The 23,529-nt window shown below is 31.6% G+C and overlaps 1 protein-coding gene across 13 annotated transcripts in view; it reads right to left on the bottom strand.

Moving 5' to 3' along the window:
- Nucleotides 1–23,529, bottom strand: part of LOC106684836 (adenylate cyclase type 10) — a 53,556-nt gene that overhangs the window by 5,110 nt on the left and 24,917 nt on the right. For 7 of the 13 annotated variants that reach the window (XM_014427123.2, XM_014427124.2, XM_014427125.2 and 4 more), the window contains 13 exons: nucleotides 21,360–21,516; nucleotides 19,151–19,253; nucleotides 15,757–15,897; nucleotides 15,545–15,673; nucleotides 13,491–14,026; nucleotides 13,217–13,265; nucleotides 11,945–12,112; nucleotides 11,642–11,754; nucleotides 9,556–9,670; nucleotides 9,103–9,311; nucleotides 1,540–1,793; nucleotides 1,174–1,294; nucleotides 312–577 (listed from right to left, as the gene is read on the bottom strand). In XM_014427123.2, the coding sequence (XP_014282609.1) occupies nucleotides 312–577; nucleotides 1,174–1,294; nucleotides 1,540–1,793; nucleotides 9,103–9,311; nucleotides 9,556–9,670; nucleotides 11,642–11,754; nucleotides 11,945–12,112; nucleotides 13,217–13,265; nucleotides 13,491–14,026; nucleotides 15,545–15,673; nucleotides 15,757–15,897; nucleotides 19,151–19,253; nucleotides 21,360–21,516 (2,361 nt within the window). Of the gene's footprint in view, nucleotides 1–311; nucleotides 578–1,173; nucleotides 1,297–1,539; nucleotides 1,794–9,102; nucleotides 9,312–9,555; nucleotides 9,671–11,641; nucleotides 11,755–11,944; nucleotides 12,113–13,216; nucleotides 13,266–13,490; nucleotides 14,027–15,544; nucleotides 15,674–15,756; nucleotides 15,898–19,150; nucleotides 19,254–21,359; nucleotides 21,517–23,529 lie in introns of those variants that run through there. The other 6 variants (XM_024360287.2, XR_010842812.1, XM_067045164.1 and 3 more) reach the window with 6 other exon arrangements.

The raw sequence follows: 23,529 nt of genomic DNA, 5'->3' as shown, positions 1-23,529 counted from the left end.
GTGTTTTTGTATTTAATAGTATAATCGTTTTTTAATAACTGGTTAAAGGAATTCTTTGTTCTAAAATACTGTTTTTTTTTTGTTTTTTTTTGTAAGGCTTGACTATGCAAACAATGAAGTTGTGAAGCGTCAACTGATCCTCAAGATCCACAAAATATATCTCTATGTTTGTGTGTTTATTTTCTATTATGCCTTAACCAATCTAGTTGGTTTCCTAAATTGCATATAACGACATGATTTATAAGATTTTACAATGAAAAACACTACTAAAAACTACAGTTAGAAAACTGAAGCATTTTTATACTATTTACCTCCTAAGATACCACACCCACATGTAAATAGCAACTCTTCGGCATATAATTCTGTCAACAGGTATCAATTTTGGATCGACAGACTTCCGTATTTGATTGATTAAGAGATTTGGTGGTATCATACAATAGCCAACTTCAATAAGTACGTACATATTCATTCTTATATGAAGGTGTTCTCTCAAATCATTTTCAGCTTGTGCACTTCCTAATGTCCCTTTTAATTTCAGAAGGAGTTCTTTTACTTTTTCCAACTTATGTAAGTATCCCTAAAATAAAAAGACAAATTTTATTTAGTTTAATTAAGATCATTATGACCGAACAGTTTATTTTTAAATATTCAGAATCAATAACAAAAATGTGAAATAAGATTTATTAATGAAAGAATGATAAAGCAGAGGACAAAAAAGCATCAGTAGTCTTAGTATTTTTATTTTATACATTTTTATTAGTATTTTTTTGATAGTAGACAGGCAAGTTATATTTTCATTAGAAACCCATTGGAATGATATTGTTGCAACTACATTTTCAAATTCATAAACTTCAACAGTATTTATTTATTAAATATACATCGACAGTATTAGTATATACATCTCCAGTATTAGATCACATCTGGCAAAAAATAACTTGGAAGGAGGGATAGAAGTGGGAAAACAAGAGTGCTCTATGGAACAATAATGGAATCCTTGACCATAAAAGTAAAGTAACCTAATAATGGAAACTTCAGAATGCAAAATTATACTAAAAAATAAAATAGATATCTCCATCTTTGACTGAAGACAACTTTAAATTAAAATGAGAAAAAGTGACTTTTATTTTACTTTTTCACTTAAACCACAACTTTAGAGGTTGACTATTAACTAACCAAAATTAACAACATTGCAGGATATGTATATGCCAAAACATCCATTGCTTTAAAACTCTCAGCAATATTAAGGAGGGCCTCACCTATTTCAACTGCTTTAACCATCTCTCCTCTAACAGTCCTGAAATATATTATTCAAAATGAAAACAGAAATAAATATTACTATTCTATTTTATTAGTATGTTGGAATTGCTTATAAGCTTTATGGCAACGTTTAACAAGAAATGATAAAACTGATTAATAAATATTAAGTATAAATAGTATTCATTTTACTTATTAAGAAATAAGTTATTTATAAATATTCAAACTAAAACTAACAAGATTAGCAGAAATAAATAAAGCTTCAAACTCAAAGTTTTTTAATACCTCCCTTTGAAAATTGCTAAATATATTTTTCCCAAAGACAGCAAATCCCAATAGGATTTTTCTGAATAGACTTCCAAACAAATATTGAGTGCTTCTTTTTCAGTTTTTTTGGACGATTCTAATTTTCCAATCAATAAATCTGCATCAATACTAGCTGCATATGCATTAGCCATAAATGTAAGTTTTTTAAGTACTAGTGCATAACGAATAGCAACTTTGGCAGTATATGATGCTTCTCGGAATAAAAACATCATCTGTAATAATAAAACAATATTTTTTATTAACTTTATTTTTTGTAGCAATACATCTTTAAATTAAAAGATTTAATACAACAACTTGATATATTTAATATAACATTTGTACAATAATGTTGAAATCAATATGACATAAATGAATGAAATTGTGATTGTTGACAGTTAGGTAGTTAACTTTCAACAATACCTAAAAAAGAGTTATCAAGAATACACAAGCTAAGTTGAAAGAAAATTCCTTAAGGTCAATTCATGCCAAGAGGCCCAAAATAAATTGAACTGGTCACTTAACAATTTTTAATTTTTTTATATTTTGTATGTTGATTTTTCCATGTTTCAAGAAATAAAAATATGGTGAAAAATCACAGCTCAGAAATGCTTTGCTAGGCACAACTCATATCCTAGTTGCTGGTAGTGAAGATAACCTATCACTTCCTTGTGCTGTATTTGACACAGAGTCAACATATTTTCATAACAGCTTCTCATCAAGTATATTCACATATTTTCAAAAGAAGAAAGCTACAGAGTTGGGCAGATTTGACAGCCAAATCACAGGCTTAAGATATTTATTTGTTTTTAAACTTGCTGGAACCCTAAGTTGACACATTTGTTTCACATAGTTGTCGACATAATTACTCTACCCTTACGAACCATCCTGATATCATCTAATATTATTACTAGGGATAGGATTTTTATGTTTTCACATATTTTTACCTGACCATGGTATCTGCGATTCCTTACTAACTAAAGATGTTTCAAGACATTTCTGGCCAAAAGAAGCCATTTTTATTGTACATATTTTTATATATTCGGCATTTTTTACATATTTTGTAGTAAATCACATATTTTCTGAAATATTTGTTATTTTTAACATATTTTTAAGTATTCTGTCCTGAATCACATATTTCCTTAAATTATTTGTTCAATTTTAAATACATTTTTCGCAGCAACTACATAAAATTCAAGAGAACGCAAGATACTTAAAGGTGAAATTTATCATTTATAATAAATAGTGCATGAAAATTCTATGACTTCATCTTTGAACACAAATTAAATGCAGTGGCAATAATAAATTTTCACACAGAATTTTCATCGAGACTTCCTCAGAATCAATTAAAAAGAGCAAGGGTCTTATTCCTGTGGCATTTTCCTAGAATTTGTTTGTTTACTCTTCAATCCATTTTTCTGTTTCTTTCTTTCCTCCTCAGATTCCAGATTCCACAGGTGTGGATACTGTGAATTTAGATTTGTGCCGAGCATTTGTCAGGGCAGAAATTCCTATCTACAAAATTAGCAATCCGGACTTAAAAACCTTTCTTGAGAAATACACATGCCGAGTAATGCCAAATGAAAGCACTTTAAGAAAAAATTATTTGAAAATTATATACGAGGAGACTTTAACGGGAATTTGGAAAGCAATTTTGAATTTCTGTGGACGAGACTGCGGAGATAGAAGGATGTTATATCGCAAACATAATCGTTGGCAGACTAAGTGTTGAGGCACCTTCAAAATCCTATTTACTGTATTGTGAAATTCTCGAAAAATGTAACCATGAAACGATTGCAAGATTTATGACCAATCTATGACTGTTCTTTGGCCTATGGACATCACTCATGGTAAAGTTTTGTTGTTTTTGTCAGACCTTACATGAATAAAGCTGGTAATGCCCTAAAAGTTCTTTATCCTAAGATAGTTCACTTGACCTGCCTGGCACACGCATTTCATGTCCAAAGGTAGACAAGCTTGTGTCCACAGTAAAAAAAAAATTGTCGAAGTCTCCCAGTCATTTTACTATTTTTAAAGAAAAACATCCTGACTACCAGAACACGTGATAACACAATGAGGCACCTAGCTTGATGGAGCCCAATATTATTGTTTAAATTTTGAAAAAAATAAATACATAATATCAAAACTTAATGTTGACGCCACAGTAGTAGAGAAAGCGAACAACTTGTTAACAATTAACTCAATAAAGACTGATTTGGCTTACATAAGTGCAAATGTGGTATTTTTATCCAATACAATTACAAAATTATAAGAAAAGGACCTTCCACTGATGCAAAATTTAAAGACTGTAAACGAAGCAATAGAAAGACTGGAAAATATAGGTGGTGAAAACGGAGAAGTCATAAAGAAAAAAGTACAGGACGTGTGAAAAAAAAAATCAGGATATAAAATCATTCAATCCACTGGAGCCATTCTTCTCAGAACAAATGATGACACAGCCGCCTAGGTGATGCAGAATACCGAACTAGATGCAAAGGAAATAGCTTCATTTAATTACATCAGTAGATCTTTCAGCCGGTACAAGTCCATTCTGCAGTCAAACCGACAAAGATTTTTATTTGAAAATTTAAAAATGCATTAATCTGCAATAATTTTGTAACCAACCCTGCTGAATAATTGATTTCTTCCAAAGTTTTTTTTCTTTTAATAAGGATTATTCTTTATCTCCATTTATAATTCATTCTGAGTAGTTATTAATCAATTAATTTAATTACAATTACTAATTAATGTCTTGTTATTGAACAGCTATGTTTTCTCTAAGTTCATTTTTTGTACATATTTTAACATAATTTCTTTAAAATATTATTCATATAATATATAAAAAATACATATTTATGTAACTTTTTTTAAGTTATAAAGTTACTAATTAATTAGTAATTTATATTGTTTAATAATACAAAATTTATAAATACATATTATTTACATATTTTTTTAAATATTTGACAATTTATTAGCACATATTTAGGATTTTTTAGCACATAAAAATCCTATCCCTATTACCAACTTATCTCAATACAGACTTGTTGACGACTGAATTTGTGCACCTAGTATCACTGATGTTCTCAATGGCATAGATTTATTCCCTTTTCTAATCGCTGGTGCAACCGTGCATTCGTTTCAGGTATTGACCAGCAATATCTTCTATCATCTAAGTTTGGTCTATTAGTTTAGTCCAAAGTCCCTTTGCACCCATACCAGAAATGAAGACAGACAGAACAATTAGAGACTACCGCTTCATCTGGATGTTGTCCCACTTAGCAGGTTCTGTGATACCATAAAACTATCTCTGAACCAGGAGCAAAATTGAGGCTTAAACCTCGGAGAAAGTTTTAGAGATTTCATAAACAAATACTTTCCAACACAGGGGCAAACAACACCCACATCCACCCAATTAGTAAATTGGCAATTTAAATATCATGATAGAGCGACAAATATGGTGGGAGAATTGCATGTTACCTGAATTATAGGAGTGCTTCCCAGAAAGGACAACATAATTTACAATGTTTCCTGAACTCCAATCTGCAGGACCTCAGCTCACCCAGACATTATTTTAGTCCCTTTATTTTTTCACAAAGAAGACAGAAATGAATTCACAATTATGATTGAGTTTTTCATTACATTTTTATTCTAAGATTTTTGTGAAAAATCTCACATACCTTTTCTTAATTGCTCTTTTATTTTAGTTAAGTTTAAATTTAGTTATTATTTTTCTTTATCAGAAAGAACTTTTATTTTTCACTCACTATTTATGCCCCTTCCCATATTTTTTTGTACACATTGTTTTAATTCTTTTATTATCTTTCTTCGTATATTCTTCTTATTCTTATATTCTTTTATGACCTCTGAGTTATATATGGTAGCCTTAGAAGTGATGGTATTCTCTCAGAAATGGTCTTCATCTATCCATTTTTTAAATTAAGCATGATTCAGAAGGAAGACTCTACATCGACCAGGCAGAGAATTGATAAAGGAGCAGATTAATTACAATTTTTAACTCCAAGAAGTAAGGTTCAGTAGGCCTCTAACTATACTAGAGTGCAGTTCTATATTGATTTTTACATTTTTTTTTTGCTATTTTTATGTTTTCTATTTTCTCGTTTGGTTTCTTTTATAGTTAGTGCAATAAGGCGATGAATTGAATGATTCACCCGGTTTGTCCCAGAACCTCCAACACTTTTTTGATGACAATACGGATGTAGACCAACATACGAACGAATCCAATTTGAAGAAAAGAGATCTTGAACCTACCGTCACCACAGTCCTAGTCACCTGTTAAAAAATGGGTAAATCTTATCAAGAAATTACTCCTTTATAAGTGAGGGTGGGCCCTTCATTTAATCAGTTATCTGAAATTGACCTTTAATTTGATAAGCATACAAGAGTAACACCAATTACTAGCAATAACAACAATATTAAACCGAATGTTAGACCTGATTCCCTAAAAATACCACTAATTACAAACTCCTACTAAATGATTTCAATTCATTGTGTATCAGACCTTTCACAACCCAGTAAACTGGCAATAACTCAAAAATTCTGCTATCAAATATAAAAGACTATAGAACTATGACCAAATATTACAACAAGGAAAAAATAGAACACCACAAATTTCCTACAGATAAAAATAAATATTTGAACATGGTTATCAGAAAGGTTTCCTTTAGTATTACAGAAGAGGAATTAAAAGCAGAGTTACAATCAAAACAATTTAAAGTTGTATATGTATCCAGAATACTGAATAAAGATAGAAAACCTACTCCTTTAAGTTCAATATCTATTAAAAATAATGAAAAGGCTACAGATATTTTTAAACTTAACAATGTATTATATTTTCCGCTATAATTACTTTAGAACCTAAACATAAAAGATATATATCCCAATGTGTACAAAGTGCCAGAGATATGGTGACAATTATCATTATCTTTAGATATCAAAAAATTATCATCATTTAAAATCGAGTTGTGTTAAGTGTAAAGGGAAACGCCATTTCTCAAAATGCCCATTAAAATTTACAGATAGGCCTTTTTGTGAACTTGCGCATGCGACTAACTATAAGGGATGTATATAATACCAAACCCTAAAAAATAAAATAAACTCATGAGCCAAGTACTTGTACAACTGAGAATAATTCAAACAGGCCGGCTACGAGAATTACTTCAAAATTTTCATACTCTGATGCTACTCACCCAATATTAAAACAAGATCAAAAACCTCAGTCCACATTCAATCAAGACAAACAAAATAAATGGTGAAAATTTATTGTCTTCTATTACTAAAATCATTATCAAAGCTATCAAAACCTATTTACCACAAATAATGACTCATTTATCCACATTAGTGGTGTCTTTTTTTTACGAATGGACCATAATATAAATAACAGCTTATCTACAGTTACTAATTCCCTCCTGACTAACCGTGCTTTACAACAAATCAAATATTATTCTATAAATTCTCAAATATTTATTTTTTGTATATGAGTACAAATTTAAGAAAATAAAAAAATTTAAACTGGAATGCTCATGGCATATCTTCTCAAAGAAGTGAATTCAAAATTTTCATTGAATCAAACTTCATCAGTATAGCCTACATGACTGAGCCACATTTATCCCAAACACCAAATTGAAAATCCCAGGTTACAAAATGTTATGTAATGATAGAGATTGTTTGACTTCTTCCAGTGGTGTAGCCTTAATAATTAAAAATATTATTTCCAAGATATTTAACATAAAGGTCGTAAAGTTTCATTTACACTCGTCTCCTTCTACCGTCATCACAGCAAGCAAGAAAAATAAGATGGATATATTGGGAATGGCCAAAGTGAAGAAGAAAAGAAGTAGAGATGTAGAGCTAAATGATGGGTATGTTCAGATAAATGCAGGTGTATAAAAGGAAGTTAGAGCTAAGGAAGTGAGGATTGCTATGTCTTCTGCAGTACATAGCAGAGTTAAACAATGGGAGCGCTTCTCCTCTAGGCTTATACTTGCAGATCTCCTGATAACCATCGTCCAAGTATATGCTCTGAGAGAAGATTTTGGGGTTTCAGACAAAGAATTGTTCTATTTAGATCTGCAACGAGTGGTTGACATAAGCAAGGACAAAGGAGGGTCAATAATACTTTATGGAGCCCTTAATGGTCTGGTTCAGTCTGGATTGGACGAGACAATAGAATATTTTACAGTTCTATGGGGCCTCATGGAAGTCAAGTAGCCAAGAATGAAAATGGCCAGAGAATAATTTATTTCTAAGTTGATAACTATCTATTAATAGGCAATTCCTTCTACTCACATAAGAGGGTACACGAAATTACTTTCTCAAGCACAGTTGAAAATAGTGTCATCAAATATTTTATAAACAATTGTGAAATAAAACAATATTTCAGAGATGGAAAAGAAACAAGTGGAACAGACCAAATACTGCTCATAGCGAATATCAGAATTTTGAGAACCTGCAAGGTTCAACCTGAAAGTTTTGAGATAAACCATACAAGAGAAAACTATACTCTGCCAAATTGGAAGAATGCCTCAGAGTTCTAGATTTAGGGGGAGAAGCAGGAAAGCAATGAAACATCTCAAAACTTTGATTTTAGACACCGCCAAGGAGACCTGTGGCCTAGAAAAAATCATCAGAAGGGGTAAAGACAGGAAATGGGGGGATTACATTACTAAGAAGTCCCAGGAAGAATTTTTATATACAATTAGTGGAAAAATTAAAATCCTCCCTAAAAAAAAAGACAATTTAAGTAATTCAGTCATGCCAGAAAGGTGATGGAAGTTCGACCTATTGGCCAGAGGACATGTGGAAGGACTAGAATTTTATATCATAAGAACAATTAAAGGATTGGAGGAGCCACTCCAACAGCTGAAGGAAGGACCGTGAGGCCAGTCAGTGTTGGATCAAGACTCATCCACACTAGAATATGGTACAAAGGAGCAAGATAAGGAACAAGTTAATTCTGTTAATTATCCAGTAATTTTTAATTCAATCTAATACAGTTCACTCATTATTTAGTACCATAAGTTCACTCATTATTTAGTACCATACAGTTCACTCATTATTTAGTACCATACAGTTCAGTCGTTATTTAATACCATACAGTTCACCCATTCATTTTTACCTAACCAGCTTTATTGCAGTAAACAGCCCTAATTTAGATTCAAACTAAATTACTGAGATCATGAAACAGGGCATTAAAATTCACTGGAAAAGCAGAATAATTTTTCTTTCAAAAATAACCTGTAACTGAAGAAAATAAAGGAATATATTTTTAAACAAAATAAATTAATTAAACAGAGAGTATTGTTTGTTCCACCAGGAAGACTGTGAGAGGTTTTGTTTGTTTGCTATTTGTTTTTTAAAAAATTGACAGATGACTTCTTTAAAAGCCACAATTTAATTTGAAATTGGCTAGTTTAATAGTTTAAATAAAAAAAATATCTTTGTCGAAACAAAATATTTGGGCATTTATTATGAAGTAATTAAAGCTAAATGTTATCTATAAATGTAATAAGGAAGAAAAAAACTTACTGCATAGAGGTCTGAAAGAACAATATATACAAAAGATGACAAAGCAATATCTGTTCTCTTTTTTTCAACAAATTTCTTTTTAAAAATTGTTGTTTTCAAAGTTAATCTATTTATTAAAGCCTCTATACCAAACAAGAAACTTTTGGATGCAACTTGACCCAGCTCTTGAGAACATTTTGGGAGATCACCAAGACTAAGATAACATTTTCCTAATATAAACAACAGATGGTGTATAAATATATTTATGATACAATATTCAGAAATATTAGGGTTATAAATTGAAATTATTAACACTTGTATTACTCATAAAAAACTTAATAAAACAGACTTTTTGTTATGTGCTATACAATAAGTAAAATAAATAAAATTTAGTAAAATACATACATAATTTTATTTTTAATTGTAAGGAAAGTAATACTTATTTTTTCAAATGGGTAAAAAATAGAGGAATACCTAAATAGCAATGAATCTTTTTCTTCTCAAACTGTAAATCCTTTAATGTCAAAGTATCATTTCCCTCAGCTAACTTAGTACCATTTTTTGATTTCATCAATAGGTTCAAGCAAGTCTAAAAAACAATGGTAAAAATAAATAATGATTTATGATACTGACTGAGATGAACAAGCAAACTTGCAAATTAAATTAACTTATCTCAAAGTATTATTTTTGAGATTGTGTGTCATTTCATAAATTTTATACATATAGTCAGATCACATTTCTTGTTTTATTAGAATTTTTTTTTTAGCAAAGTTATCCTTCTGACTTTATATCAAGAAATGCAAACAAGGTAAATACTGTTAAAGTGAGATGTAAAAATTCCTTTTTTATTGATTACATGTTGCTCTGTGACAAATGGTGAATAAATCGATTGTAGTTCTCTAACCAATATGTACTTGGTCTAACGGCCAGTTGTCAGAGTTGGCGGTTGGTAGATTAGTAACAGTCAGTCAGCAGTTGCCATCAAGCTCTTTTGTGCTGTGTTGTTTGTTCTCACTACAGTAAGAACGTTTTATGTTATCTGACCATAATTTGTGTCCACCACCCCCGTGTTTCAACAAATTCCATACTGATTATAGCAACGGTGACTGTAAACTCGACAAACATTTGTTCAAACTCAACCTAGTAGTATGACCCTAATGCAAAGTCTGCCATATGGAGGATGACAGCCTATCATATAATCTGTTGCTGTGACAAATTTGTAGGTCTCAGGTTAGTGGTATTTGTTATGGATCGAGGGGATCCCAAGTGATACGAGCTAATCAACCCACCCAGCATTTTATGATTTACAGAATCTAAAAAACATTAGTTATGGTTTTCAGTAGGCCATATAATTTATGGTCATGGTGCATTATACTAATATAAGAAGTGAAATTCTGGTCCAAGTTCAAAAAATTACAGACAACATAAAAGATTTAAAAGTATGGTTTACAAGCAGCAGAACTTGTCATTCAAGAGCTTGGAGAGGTTGAAGTCAATGGAGGAAAACTAATAAGAGTTAATAGAAAAACTTTTAATAGTTATTTTTCAGCACATATACAGATTATTCTTTATACTATATTATTTTTTTATTTTTGCTTCAATAGAAGATTAGTATTTTTATTTTCCACAAACTTGTAATTTACTATATTTTTTTACACTGCAAAATACTTATGCAGTGTCTTTTTCTCAAATTATATTTTACTTTCCCATTACGTTTAAAACTTAAAATGATGAATGTACCATTTTCCTGGGTTCCAATACTTCTATTGGATCCAATATCCAGTTTTATGATCTTTACATTGTATATCCCTTTTTCAAAATATCACTATTATTGATCTAACCTCTCATGTTAACTCCCAATCCCTTCCTGTACATATTGAAGAATCTCTCATTATCTTTACAATAATCTCTTTTAAGTCATTGAAGTATCTGAAACCTGGCTCAAACCTCATATTTGTATAGCTATGCTCTTATTCACCATTATTGAGGTGGTCTTACTGGCAGAGGTGTGGACATTTGGTGTTAAATTAAAGTCGTTAGTTAGAAGTTATCTGCAAAGTACGAATGGATTCTGTTCCAGTCCAAATAACTTTTGGGAAAAAAAAATTCCCAAAGACATGAACTGAATCCATTCACACTGATTTTCAAGCCTTACAATAAATTGGTAAAATTACCCTTAAGATTGGTTCATTTTCGAATAACAAAAACATTGTGAGTCCATAAATCATTTCATAAAAAGAAAATTTTTAAATTTTCTTCAACAATGAAACATTAAAATAGGGGCAGATTTCAGACATTGAATGTCCTTTTAGGAAGTATTTTTTCACCAAGATTAAATAAGGAGAAATAGTTATAGCCAAATAAAATAAAATCCATTTATACATTTTATAAATAAGATTATGAGCACTAGAAAGTGATTATTACATCAATATTCAGTAATTTAACAATCATGATTAAACTTCATAACATTAATTTGTGTCATATTTCATTCCATTCTAAAGCATTTAATAATTTTTCACAACTTTCTCGTGTAATTTTTCTTTTACTGGTATGAACTTACTTGGTATAAATTTCTTGCTTCCAGAAGAAGTTTTAAAGCAGGTTGAAATTGAGAGTATTTAGAATGATGTACTGCACATTCGACTAAATATTTCAGTTCCGTAATTTTTAACTCTGAAAATAAATAACTTTTTTAATCTTTCTGCAGTTTTCTGTGTGCATAAGTTTTATTTATTGTGCACTTGTTATGTTATAAGTTTCGAGTCAGTATTCAGGATTTTATGATGCCCACTTTATCAGATATATTAATAAAATACAAATGAGTTAGTATACAAAATTTTTCATTAAAATTATAGCATATTACCTGCTGAACGTGAATGATAAATCAATTTTCGATAAATATCTACTCCAACACTATAACAACTGCACTTAACATGAGGCTTGAAATACTGGATATCGTTTAGATATTTTACTTTTTTTTTGGAGGCAACTCGTAATCCTTCTGATATCCGGACAATGTTTAATATGTCTCCTGATAAAAAGATTAGAGTATATTGTGTTTTATTTTCAACTTGTAACTAAAAAGAGGAATGAAATTCATAATAACTATCATATAATAACAGAAAAAACATTGAACCTTTCCTTTTCATTGTTACTAATAAAGTTTAAAGAAAATTAAGAAATGTCCTAGCCTTTTTGTTATTAATAGTTCTTTATTTCTTAAGTTGTTCAGTCATTGCTGATTAAAATGGTGAGTTGGTATCCAATAATACAGATGCCTAGTCATAGCATACACTTTAGCTTTTTCGATTGTTCAAATAGAAGCTTCTTCATAACATTTTGTTATTTCTTGATTTAAAATGATACAGAATTCTTTCCACATAAGAATAACTTATTATTCTTTCTCGTATTGGTAACATAAATTGGTAATTTAATTTCTGTTCTAAAAGCCACAGCATGACTGGAGTCCAACATCTATGAAGTGGGGACCTAACACTTAAACTAGTTTTGGTATAAGGTGTTAATATGGTTGTGTTTAAGGTTAAATACAATGCTCAGCACACAACTTCCTGATAAAACTATAGGTTGAGAAATATACTTCTTTTCTGTACAATAGGTTAGCTCTCGTCTCTTTGAGTATCAAGTAAAACTCTAACTCAGTTGTAGTTTGGCTTCTAGGAAGGAATGCCCTTAATAATAGATTACCATTTGAATCAATTAAACAGTATTTTATCGTACATTATTAATTCAATGTTTATCTATTTACTTTTAGGTAATATACGTTTGTTTACTTGTGTTAGTATCAATAAATAGTATATAAACAATTGTAGTATAGTATATAAACTGTAAATATTTGAACAAAAGAAATATACAGTATTCCATGTCTCTCAGACCAGCTCTATAGTTTAATAAATTTCACATAATTTATTTTTTTTCTAACAGCAGTCTTACCAATGAAAATACCTATATTTAATCTAAATCTTAAATAGCAAAGATATTAATTTATACAAAAAGGTGCAATCTTCCAACTTTGTATTTTAGGTGATATAACAAAAAAAGAGTTAGTATAGCAGAATATTAAAGTATTTAAGATTACTTGTGAAACTTAAAAATTATGGTGAAATCAAATACATACCTATGTACATCTGAAAAGTATCTTCATTTTCTTCCTCAATAGAAGGATTCTATTGAACAAGGTACACATTATTATACTCATATATATTAAGTGGAACTATTTATACCAAATTTAAGATATACTAAGTTTCTTATGGGTACACATGAATCGCTATTATAGTGACATAAGTCAATAACTAAGAAAGTAATATAGTAATCACACTTAATATTATTCAGAGAAAATTTATTGTGAAAAATGTACACAAGAATATGGTAAAAAAATTGTTTATACTTACAAAGAGGTCCCTTAGAAAACTGCGACTACTACTTTTATGAACTACTCTTCGAACTTTAACATTCAAAGATTCTTGTCTTTTTTCTGCCATATCTTTCAAAGCATCCAAATCCAATTTAAATTGTGTATCAGGAAGGCCATGTCTTCTACCAAAATTTATTTTATTTTTAGATATTTTATCGAATGTAACAATAGCTCCTCTTCTTACTGAAAAATTCTTTTTTCTTTTAAATTCTTTATATGGATCAGTTCTGCGCAGTTGTTCTAATGTAACTTTAATATCTGCGATTGTGTCATATTCAGATTTACTATCAGTTTCAGAATTTGATGCGTCCATCCTACTTTCTATGGATGTTAATATTTCATGATGAACACACTCATTACATTTCCTCACTTGTTCTTTCAGGGAATACAGAGCTCTTGTGTGAAACAGAATTCGTTGATTTATTGGGATTGTTTGATAAATTGTAGAAGCAAGAATTGAGAATTTAAAACATATAAATTCACAGAATGCATATTTGGGGAATGACAATCTGGCTGAAATCCAAATAAATATCATTATTAAGTACAGAAGGTAAATAAAGTAATAGGGTATAAGTTAAAAGGGGTTGCAACTTCCATTGTCATTGTCTTGTTTTATGCCTTGCATACTCAAAATAATAGGTATACAAACAAGCTTCTTTTTTTTAGCTTGGACAGTCCTCGTGATTATACAGTTAATCCTTAAGTAGTTTACTAACTAGACAGGTGTAGTGGAACTGGGCGATGGCGATGGTCACTTATTCGTACTATTTGAGAGTCTTGATTGAACATTTTAGCATTTGATTAACATTAACAACTGATTGAACATTTTACATATTCATGTATAACTTAATAAATTACCGATTTGTCAATACTTATATTGACTCACTCCTTAATAATTCCTGGCATCTATCTGGTTTGGACCAGAAATATCAGTAGAGGTTAGATCAAGGAAGCTATAGATGGAACCCAAGGAGGGTTTTTAAGGACATCACTTGTGGATCCTCTAACAGAAGAAGAAAGAATAGGAGACAAACTTCTGATCAAACTTTGGTCCAGTTGGCAGGAAAAATAAGCTAGTGGACAAAGGTGTAGACAAGCTTCAGTCTAGTTGATAGGAAAATAGGATAGGAGACAGAGCCGTGGCCAAGCTTCGGTCTTGTCGATAGGAAAAACAATCTAGGAGACAGAGGTATGGATAAGCATCAGCCTAGTCCAGTGCTTTCCAAACTGGGTGCTGCAGCACTCTGAAGTGCCACATGTGCATGCCAGGGTGATTTGGCAGTAATTTTTAATTGTTTAAAAATTTTGTTGGTAAAGTAATCACAATTTAGAAGTACAATTCATTTATATAAAGTGGCAAAACCATAATTTTCTTTTAAATGGTAAATTTACGATTCATAAGCCATTTAGGCTTTGAAATAAATAAATAATTTAGAAATGTTCGATGCATTATAAGTACTGGATTTAAGAACCTTCATGGGTTGAAGCGGTACTTTTTATTCATTTTTTTTTTTGTGTAGCTTCTTCCTCTTTGGAATCATGCTTGATGATCGCCAATTATATTTTCATAGTAAGAGCATATGGTATAGTAAGATGTCAGCCATTATCTAATAGGCAAATTGAAGCAATGCCATGGCTCAGTATTTGCCACTGATACATGTAGGACAGATTAGATCTATATTCCAAGCCTATAGTATTCTTCCTTGCTGCCATATATTTCAGATTAGTTATAATTAGCAAATAATTCCAGCCTGCCAGTTGTTCATTACCTTTCTTTGAGGAATTTTCTTTTTTTTTCCCCTGATATTTACTTCATCCTTATCCTGTCAGTGGTATTTGTAGGTAGAGGATCTTCATTTTTTCTTTCTTTTACAGCCTTTTAAGACTTCTGTTCCAAGAGTATGGTGAATTTCAAACACATGTTTTTCAAGAAGAGCATTTGGTGATTAATAACTCAAAGAGTTATTACAGCGACAAATACATGAAAAACTTATTATATTTCAGTTGTCCACTTACTAAATTATTACTTACAAAGGGGCACTGTATCACAATGACATTCAGCAACTGGTACCTGTGCTGCTAAAATATTCTCATCAAAATGTCGTTTGGTTTTGACATTGACACATCCAAGAATATCCATTTTGAACAAAACCTCAACAGCTGCAAATAAATATATTTCATGAGTTTACTTTTAATAGTAAATTATTTAAGTGTTAATGTACAATTCAGGACATATATTATACCTTCACAGACTGCAGATTCAGAAGGAAATTCCATCATGTAAACTAAAGCATATCTTTTAAAGTCTTTTCCAAGAACAGCTCCACATTTAAGTAATAATTGTTCAAAAGGAGTGAGCTTATCAAAAGTAGCCATAATAACATCTGTAATTAGAATAGATCATATAAAAAAAAGAGAGAGAGAAGATTAATTTATAAAATATTTTGGTAAAAAAATACGAGAACTGTGCAATTGAAATAAGTTATTGACAATTAGTTAAATTTCCTCATTTTGGTTTTAAAGAAATTTTGCTACCATAAGTGAAAATATGATAATAGTTTTTAGTTTTTATAGTTAGTAGTTGTAGATCATATAAAATATCACAAAAATGAAAATATAAAGAAATTAGTTGTAAAAATCCTGCCACTGTCACAAAAGAATTTTTGTCATAAGTTACTTCATAGTTTTCGGAGGTGAAAGGAAGCAAGGATAAAATTTTGAGTATATAAAGCTCATACACGTACCTGAAGGCCATATACATAAGGCCTGATTAAGGGGTTGGATGGGAAAGTGGGATGTAGAATGATAGAAGGGTTAGAGAGGGAAACAGTTGTAGGAGTCTCCTCCACTATTAGTGGAAACATCAGGCTTTAGTATGTTATTACTGCTTGCAAATTCCCAATCCCTATTAATGCCAACAGTTACCTTCATTCAGTACCCCCATGAGTTGGTTACGATGTAACTCATGGATGACAGAAACAGGACTTATAACTCTAATCAAGTTGGAAGCTGTATTGTGCCAAATCAGGTGGAATACTTTTTCCCCTAATTTTGGCAAGGTCAAACATTAAATTAATAACTTTTTCCTCTGGAACGCCCTCTTAATTTGTACCAAACCTTTTTTGCACATTTTTCGCCTCTCATCAACAGCAATATATCATCACTAATTGTTAGAATAACAGTAGAGAGTACTTGTTTGTTTTTTTCTTTTTCAAGCTGCATCTTCTTCAATCGGCAGATCTTTTACTATAACCTTTTTATATAAATATTTTGCTTCTAAGTACGCTTTAATTTTCATCGACCAGATTCCCTTTTCAATGCTGAATACTGTGGTTTTCATTGTCCTTAGTGTTTAATTTCGGCGGTTAGTCATTAATAAAACCACAAAGCTTACGTATCCGTTAATATACAAAAATGTCACTCAACCTTTTACGCACAAAACCACCCTCTGCTACTAATGTGTTGTGGATTTAGGGAGGGTTTTATAAAGAAAGAGACAAAGATTATGTTCTGAATAGACGCCACAAACTGACTGAGCTCAAAACAAAGGAACATGGCTGCTCCATTGTTCGAAGCAGTGTTATAGTGTGCCATCTATTGTTTTATTCACAAATCAAATAATAAAACTTATTTTCTACAACAACCAGATACATCTCATTGAATAAAATGTATGCTACAGATGTAGGGATAGTACTTTATAGTAGTAACAGTCCAGAAATAGTTATAAGCAAGTTATCTAGAGGTAACCAACCTTTTTTAACCATGGTAGGGGATCAAGCTTTAATTACGTGAGACCCCCAGCAGAAAAAAATGCAGAAAATCAGACAATTTTTTCCTGAATAAATGAACACATCATTTAATTCTGATGTATTAGTTGCTACGGAGAAGCTTCAAGAAGACTTGAATAGAATTAGTCAGTGGGCACAAGAAAACAAGCTTAAGTTGAATGCAGAGAAGACTAAAGCAATCATAATAGGATCCAATCACCTCCTGAAAACTATTCCTCATATTCCAACCTTATTCCTAAACAACATCCAATAAAATTCTATCCATACGTTAAAAATCTTGGTGTTACTATAGACCAAACTCTCTCCTGGAAAAACCACATCTCCGATATTTCCCATCGTACCTTCTCCACCCTAAAACGTTTAAATTATCTTCGTCACCTACTTCCTTTTGAAACTCGCAGGCTCCTGGTTACTTCCTTAATATTCCCCTACTTTGATTATTCCTCTGTGGCTTACAGGGGTGTCTCTGGGGATCTCAAAGCAAAATTAAAACGGTTAAATAATTGCTTTGCACGATTCATCTTTGGGGTCCCCAGGGACGCCTCTGTCACCCGATTTTATGAAGAGTTGAAGTGGCTTTACCCCTCCTTCTATCGTAAATATTTCGTTGCTTCCTTTCTCTACCAAGTTATCAAATCCCACCATCGTACATCTCTGATATCCTTCAATTTAAATCCTCAGTGCATTCCTGCAATGAACCGCACCCTTTGGTAGATCTTTCCTCATCTGTTTCCTCATCCTTATGGAATTGTATTCCCTCCTTTATTCCTAGTTCTAATACCCTTCCAATCTTCAAATACTGCATCTGTCCACCCAATTTTGGTAGAATAACAATTAAAAGTTTCAAAAAAGCTTTATATATTTTATGTCTCAAATTTTCATTTATAATTGTAAATATGTACATTAGCAGAAATTTGATCTTTTCATTTATTATTGTTTAGTTTAATTGTATTTGATTTTTTATCACTTTTTTTCTTTGTTCTATCATTATTTTATAGATTAATTATTTTATATATTCTTGTTTGAGAGTGGTTTAGTTTATTCTTAATTTAAAACAAATTTGATCCTTTTTTCTCTCAACTTTATTCTTTACAACTTTTCCAACGTTTCGACCCTCAGGCCATTCTCAAGGATACCTTCATATTGATGTCATTTTCTTTTTTAAAATCTTAAAAATGCAGGCTAATTGCCTTTGTCTCATATAACCTTTTCTATATCATTTTTTTCTTAGATTTAAACTTTTGCCAACCACTTCTCTTCTTTCCTTCATTTACATTTGCAAACTTAAAACAGGTTAATGAAGGAAAGAAGAGAAGTGGTTTGCAAAAGTTTAAATCTAAGAAAAAAAATATATAGAAAAGGTTATATGGGACAAAGACAATCAGCCTGCATTTTTAAGATTTTAAAAAAGAAAATGACATCAATATGAAGGTATCCTTGAGAATGGCCTGAGGGTCGAAACGTTGGAAAAGTTGTAAAGAATAAAGTTGAGAGTAAAAAAGGATCAAATTTGTTTTAAATTAAGAATAAATTATTTTTTATATTCTGTTAATTATTGTTATTTATTTGTATCTTTTCAAATTCATTGTATTATTTTATTTTATGATGTTCTGTAATTTCATCTCTATTTTGTAATTTACTCTAAGGCTCTAAAGCCTAATTTTGACACCTGTATAATATTCTAAAGTGCTCAATCACAGAATAAATTAAGATTATTATTATTATCATTATCATAACTATAAAATACTAAAATCATCAATACAACAATCATTAATTTAATAGTTGAAAATTTTAATTTTAAGCCTAGAAAATTCTTTGACAAAAGAATTATTTTAAAAAAATAATTTACCATCGAAAGTTGGAGGAACTTTATTAACATCAACAGACTTATCCATTAATCGGCATACTTGCAAATCTTTTGGTAAATAATTACTTCTGAAGGGATTACCAAACTAAAAAAAATATTTTCTAGTTATAATTGATATTTAAGAAAAACAAATTCATTAAAGAAAGCAAGATAATAAATTTAAGCAACACATGCATGCGCATGTTTACACACACACACACACACACACACACACACACACACACACACACACACACATATTCCAAAGAGTAAGGGAAGATTGGAAGACCCGTCAACCTATCGTCCAATTTGCTTATTGGATACTATGGGTAAGGCATTCAAGAAAATCCTTTCCCTCAGGCTACAAGAGTTCATGGAGGGAGTTAATGGCCTCTCGCAGGCTTAATTCGGATTTCGTAAAGAGCAATCCACGATAGATGTTATTGGATTGGTAGTCAAGATGGCCTGCTCAGCAATTGCAGGAGCAAGGTGGAGGAGGGGTGCTAAGTGTTATACAGCAATCATCACTCTAGATGTTAAGAATACTTTTAACACTGCAAGATGGACCTGTATAATAGATGCCCTATGGACTATGACGGTGCCAGCCTATCTTATGAGAGTTCTTACAGACTACTTCAAAGATAGAGTTCTGTTTTATTTTTTAGACATTTGCCAAAGAAGATATGAGGTGACTGGTGGTGTCCCGTAGGGCTCAGTATTAGGGCCTCTTCTTTGGAATATCATGTACAACGCAATCTCCGAATTGACATTGCCGGAGGGAGCACAGTTGTGGGATTCGCAGATGATGTTGCAGTTGTAGTGGCGGCGAAGTACTTGGAAGAAGTAACCCTCATCGCTAACCAGGCTGTTGCTACGGTACGAGGTTGGCTGTCTTCGGTAGTCCTACAACTTGCAGATCACAAGACCGAGGTTCTCCTAGTAACTAGCAGGAAGCAGACTGAATCCATCATCCATCATCCATCTGTCACGGTTGGTAGGCACGAAATTCGTTCCCAGTCTTGCTTAAAATACCTAGGAGTCATGATCAGTGCACGTCTCTGCTTTAATATTCACACTGAGTACATCAGCGCCAAATCTGCTAAAGTAGCATCCTTTTTGTCACGCCTTATGCCAAACGTTGGAGGTCCCAGAGAAAGTAGCCGAAGGCTCTTTGCTACTGTTGTTCCCTCCATTATATTATATGCAGCCCCGATTTGGAAAGAAGCAATGATTACCAAATCATACAGGAGAAAATTGGTTTCAGTGTACCGCAGGGTTTCTTTAAGGATGGTTAGTGCTTTTCAAACTGTTTCCTACGAAGCAGTGGGCGTGATAGCCCGAATGCCGCCTGTGGACTCCTTGTTGAAGAAAGAAGCAGGCACTATGGACGACGCTTACACGCTTCCAGAGAGGAAGAGCGAAAAATAACCATCAACTAGTGGCGGCAACATAGGGAGGCTGCAGATTCTAGAGGGTGGACTCGCAGGTTAATCCTCAATGTGGGCACATGGTATGGCCACCAGCATAGTGAAGTGGATTTTTACATAACCCAATTGTTGACCGGACATGGATGCTTTAGAGCCTACCAGTACCGCTTCAAACTGAACAATACCGCAGAATGCCCTGGATGTCAGACTGTTGAGAAAACCGCGGAGCACGTGTTTTTCACTTGCATTTGCTTTGCGGCAGAAAGAAGTTAATTGGAGAGAGTGTTTGGAGGACTCCTCATACCAGAGAACGTGGTGAGCTATATGCTACTCTCAGACCAGCTCTGGAACCCAGTGAAGAGATTCAGCACAGTCGTCCTCAAGAGGTTGAGAGGAAGAGAGGGCTAGAAGACATGACTAGCATGAAAATGTGAAAACCATGCGAAGAATGCGAGGCGGCACTCAGCCATTTCCCTCCATGAAGTAATGCCTAGCGGCAGTCCCGTGGAGGGGAATAAACAGATGTAGGGCGGTGGTTTTAGTGGGTAAAAATCCCACACACGGATAGGTGCGGGCTTCTCCGTGTCTTTTGAAGATTTCCACCGACCCTCATAAAAAAAAACACACAGACAGACAGACAGAGTTCATAATCTTTTAAAAACACCTACACCAATCAGGTTATGCATTCTTGCATGAGGCTTGCAATATCTTATAGACTAAAATATTACTAAATCAAAAATTTTATTTTGTTAAAATATACTGCTTCTAAGTATAAACTTTTTTACCTCAGTCCTTACAAGTGCGGGATCTGGGATCATGTAGATATTTTGATTAATCTGGCAACTTGGTTCTGTCATGACAATGATAGTTCCTGAATCAACATATGACAACAAAAATGTCTGAATCCAACCAGCATTACCATGAGATATTTTTGCAAGTAATCTGGTGAAAAATAGAAACATTATAAATTAAGGAGAATGTACTAATAGGGATAATAAATGCTCTACTGCAGCTGAGAAATTATTTTATTTTAAAGAATTTAATAAAAAGTAATGCCACATCTCTTTATCATGATATATAACTACCTAAACTATCTCTATGCGTCTAACTAATGCCATCATTGCATCTGAAGCAGGAAACATGTTTAAACATCACTACAACCTGTAAGAAAGCTAACATCCCTTTATTTTCAAACTGCTTCAACTAACTCAACATGCAAATTAATCTTGCACACAACCAGTAATGTGCTTAACGATCCATGGAATTAGACTAAATTAAATCAATCCTACATTTATTTTATGAAGAAAGTTTAAATGAAGACATGCCTTTCTCAGGTTCGAGTATGGTTCCGAACAAGAGGACAGTACGACCAAGATCATTAAAATACATTGACCGCTGTTACCTTTAGAGTGCAGGAAGATCTACCTACTTGTGACAGTCATGAAAAATCAATGTGTGTATGACCTACTTCCCTTTCAAGCAAGTATCTACTTTTAGAAATATACTGGCAGCTCATGACATCATTGAAAATCCTGGACCACTGAATCAATGAAGAGGATGTGGAAGAAGTTGATGAGTAATTGTGTTTTCAAGTAATATCATAAAATTATAATTTATATATAAAGCGTTTAATTTTTAGTTTACAACAAAAGAACAATGAGTTGATGTTGCACTAATGGACACTACAAGCCAATAGACCAAAAATAGGAACCGCTAGCTGTTCAATGGTCTGAAATAGTATTGCTATCAGCAGTGTTGTTTTATTCATAATTAGTATAGAGTTATTTTATTTCTTTTGTCAAATAAATTATGTAATGTATTGAACAATTAAATGTTGAATATTTTGAAAAATATTAAAAAGGATTGATTAATATTAATAATGGTGGGAAAATATTTTTATTTTCACGATAAAAGAAAATTTATATCTTTTATTTGTGAAAAGTTATAATTTATTTCATAAATCTAAATTAAGAATTATTTACAAATTGAAAATAATTCTTTTCAGATATAGTATTATTAGACGTTTTTATAGGCGAAGTAATGGATTGGTAAGATAAATAACAAGTATTTAATCAATTTTATGTGAAATGAATATTTTTGGTGATAGGGTTATAAATTTAAATATTTGAACATTAGAATGATTTTTATTAAGAAACCGGCACAGTGCAGTATAGATAGAATAGAACAAACATTGAGTGCTGTGCACTTGTAATTGACGATATATAAAGGTAGTGAGAATTTGTAAAACGTGTTATTTTACTTGGTGACAAATAATTTGACAAAGTGGATTAAGTTTTTAAAAACCTTAGGTGACAATTAAAAAATAAAAAAGACTCATTTTTTTATATTTTTGACTGATGCCAGGTACTGGAGGAAGAGATCAAGTCAGTTCTTTCTGGAAATTAAGACAGGCAATAGGTGTGTCGGTCTCGCCAGAGAAAACTATTTTAATTCAAATATATTTTTGATATTATTTGATGATAATAAAAATCACTAAATGTCAAGTGTGATGATTTGGAAAATATAAATAAACAGGGAACTGTCTAAATTGTGATCATGATCCTGCAAATCTATTAATGTTAGAACAAAAATATTTTAAGTGAAGTTGTGAAGTTGAAAATAATTATGATGAATCACTATGAGTTTATCGGAACAAGCATTGAACTTATGCACTAATATTGAATTAATAAAAACTTGTAGTCAAATGTGTTAATTAGTGTAATATTTCAATAGCAAATTAATTATACAATTTAACCAACATTTTATGTACAAAAAAAAAATTAAAATTAAAATTAAATAAACATTATATTATATTTACAAAGGATTTAGATTACAAATAATTATTTTAATTACAAATCAAATAATTAAACCAATTATCTACAACAAATCCTGAACTACTAAAAACCAATTGGCTAATTATCCATATTTTCAAGATACAGATTTCTTACATATTGT

Source organism: Halyomorpha halys, unplaced genomic scaffold, assembly GCF_000696795.3.
Source record: "Halyomorpha halys isolate HHAL.00 unplaced genomic scaffold, Hhal_1.1 Scaffold624.1, whole genome shotgun sequence".
Lineage (NCBI taxonomy): Eukaryota > Metazoa > Arthropoda > Insecta > Hemiptera > Pentatomidae > Halyomorpha > Halyomorpha halys.
The sequence above is the reverse complement of the archived record's forward strand: the minus strand, read 5'-3'. Positions and strand labels throughout refer to the sequence as shown.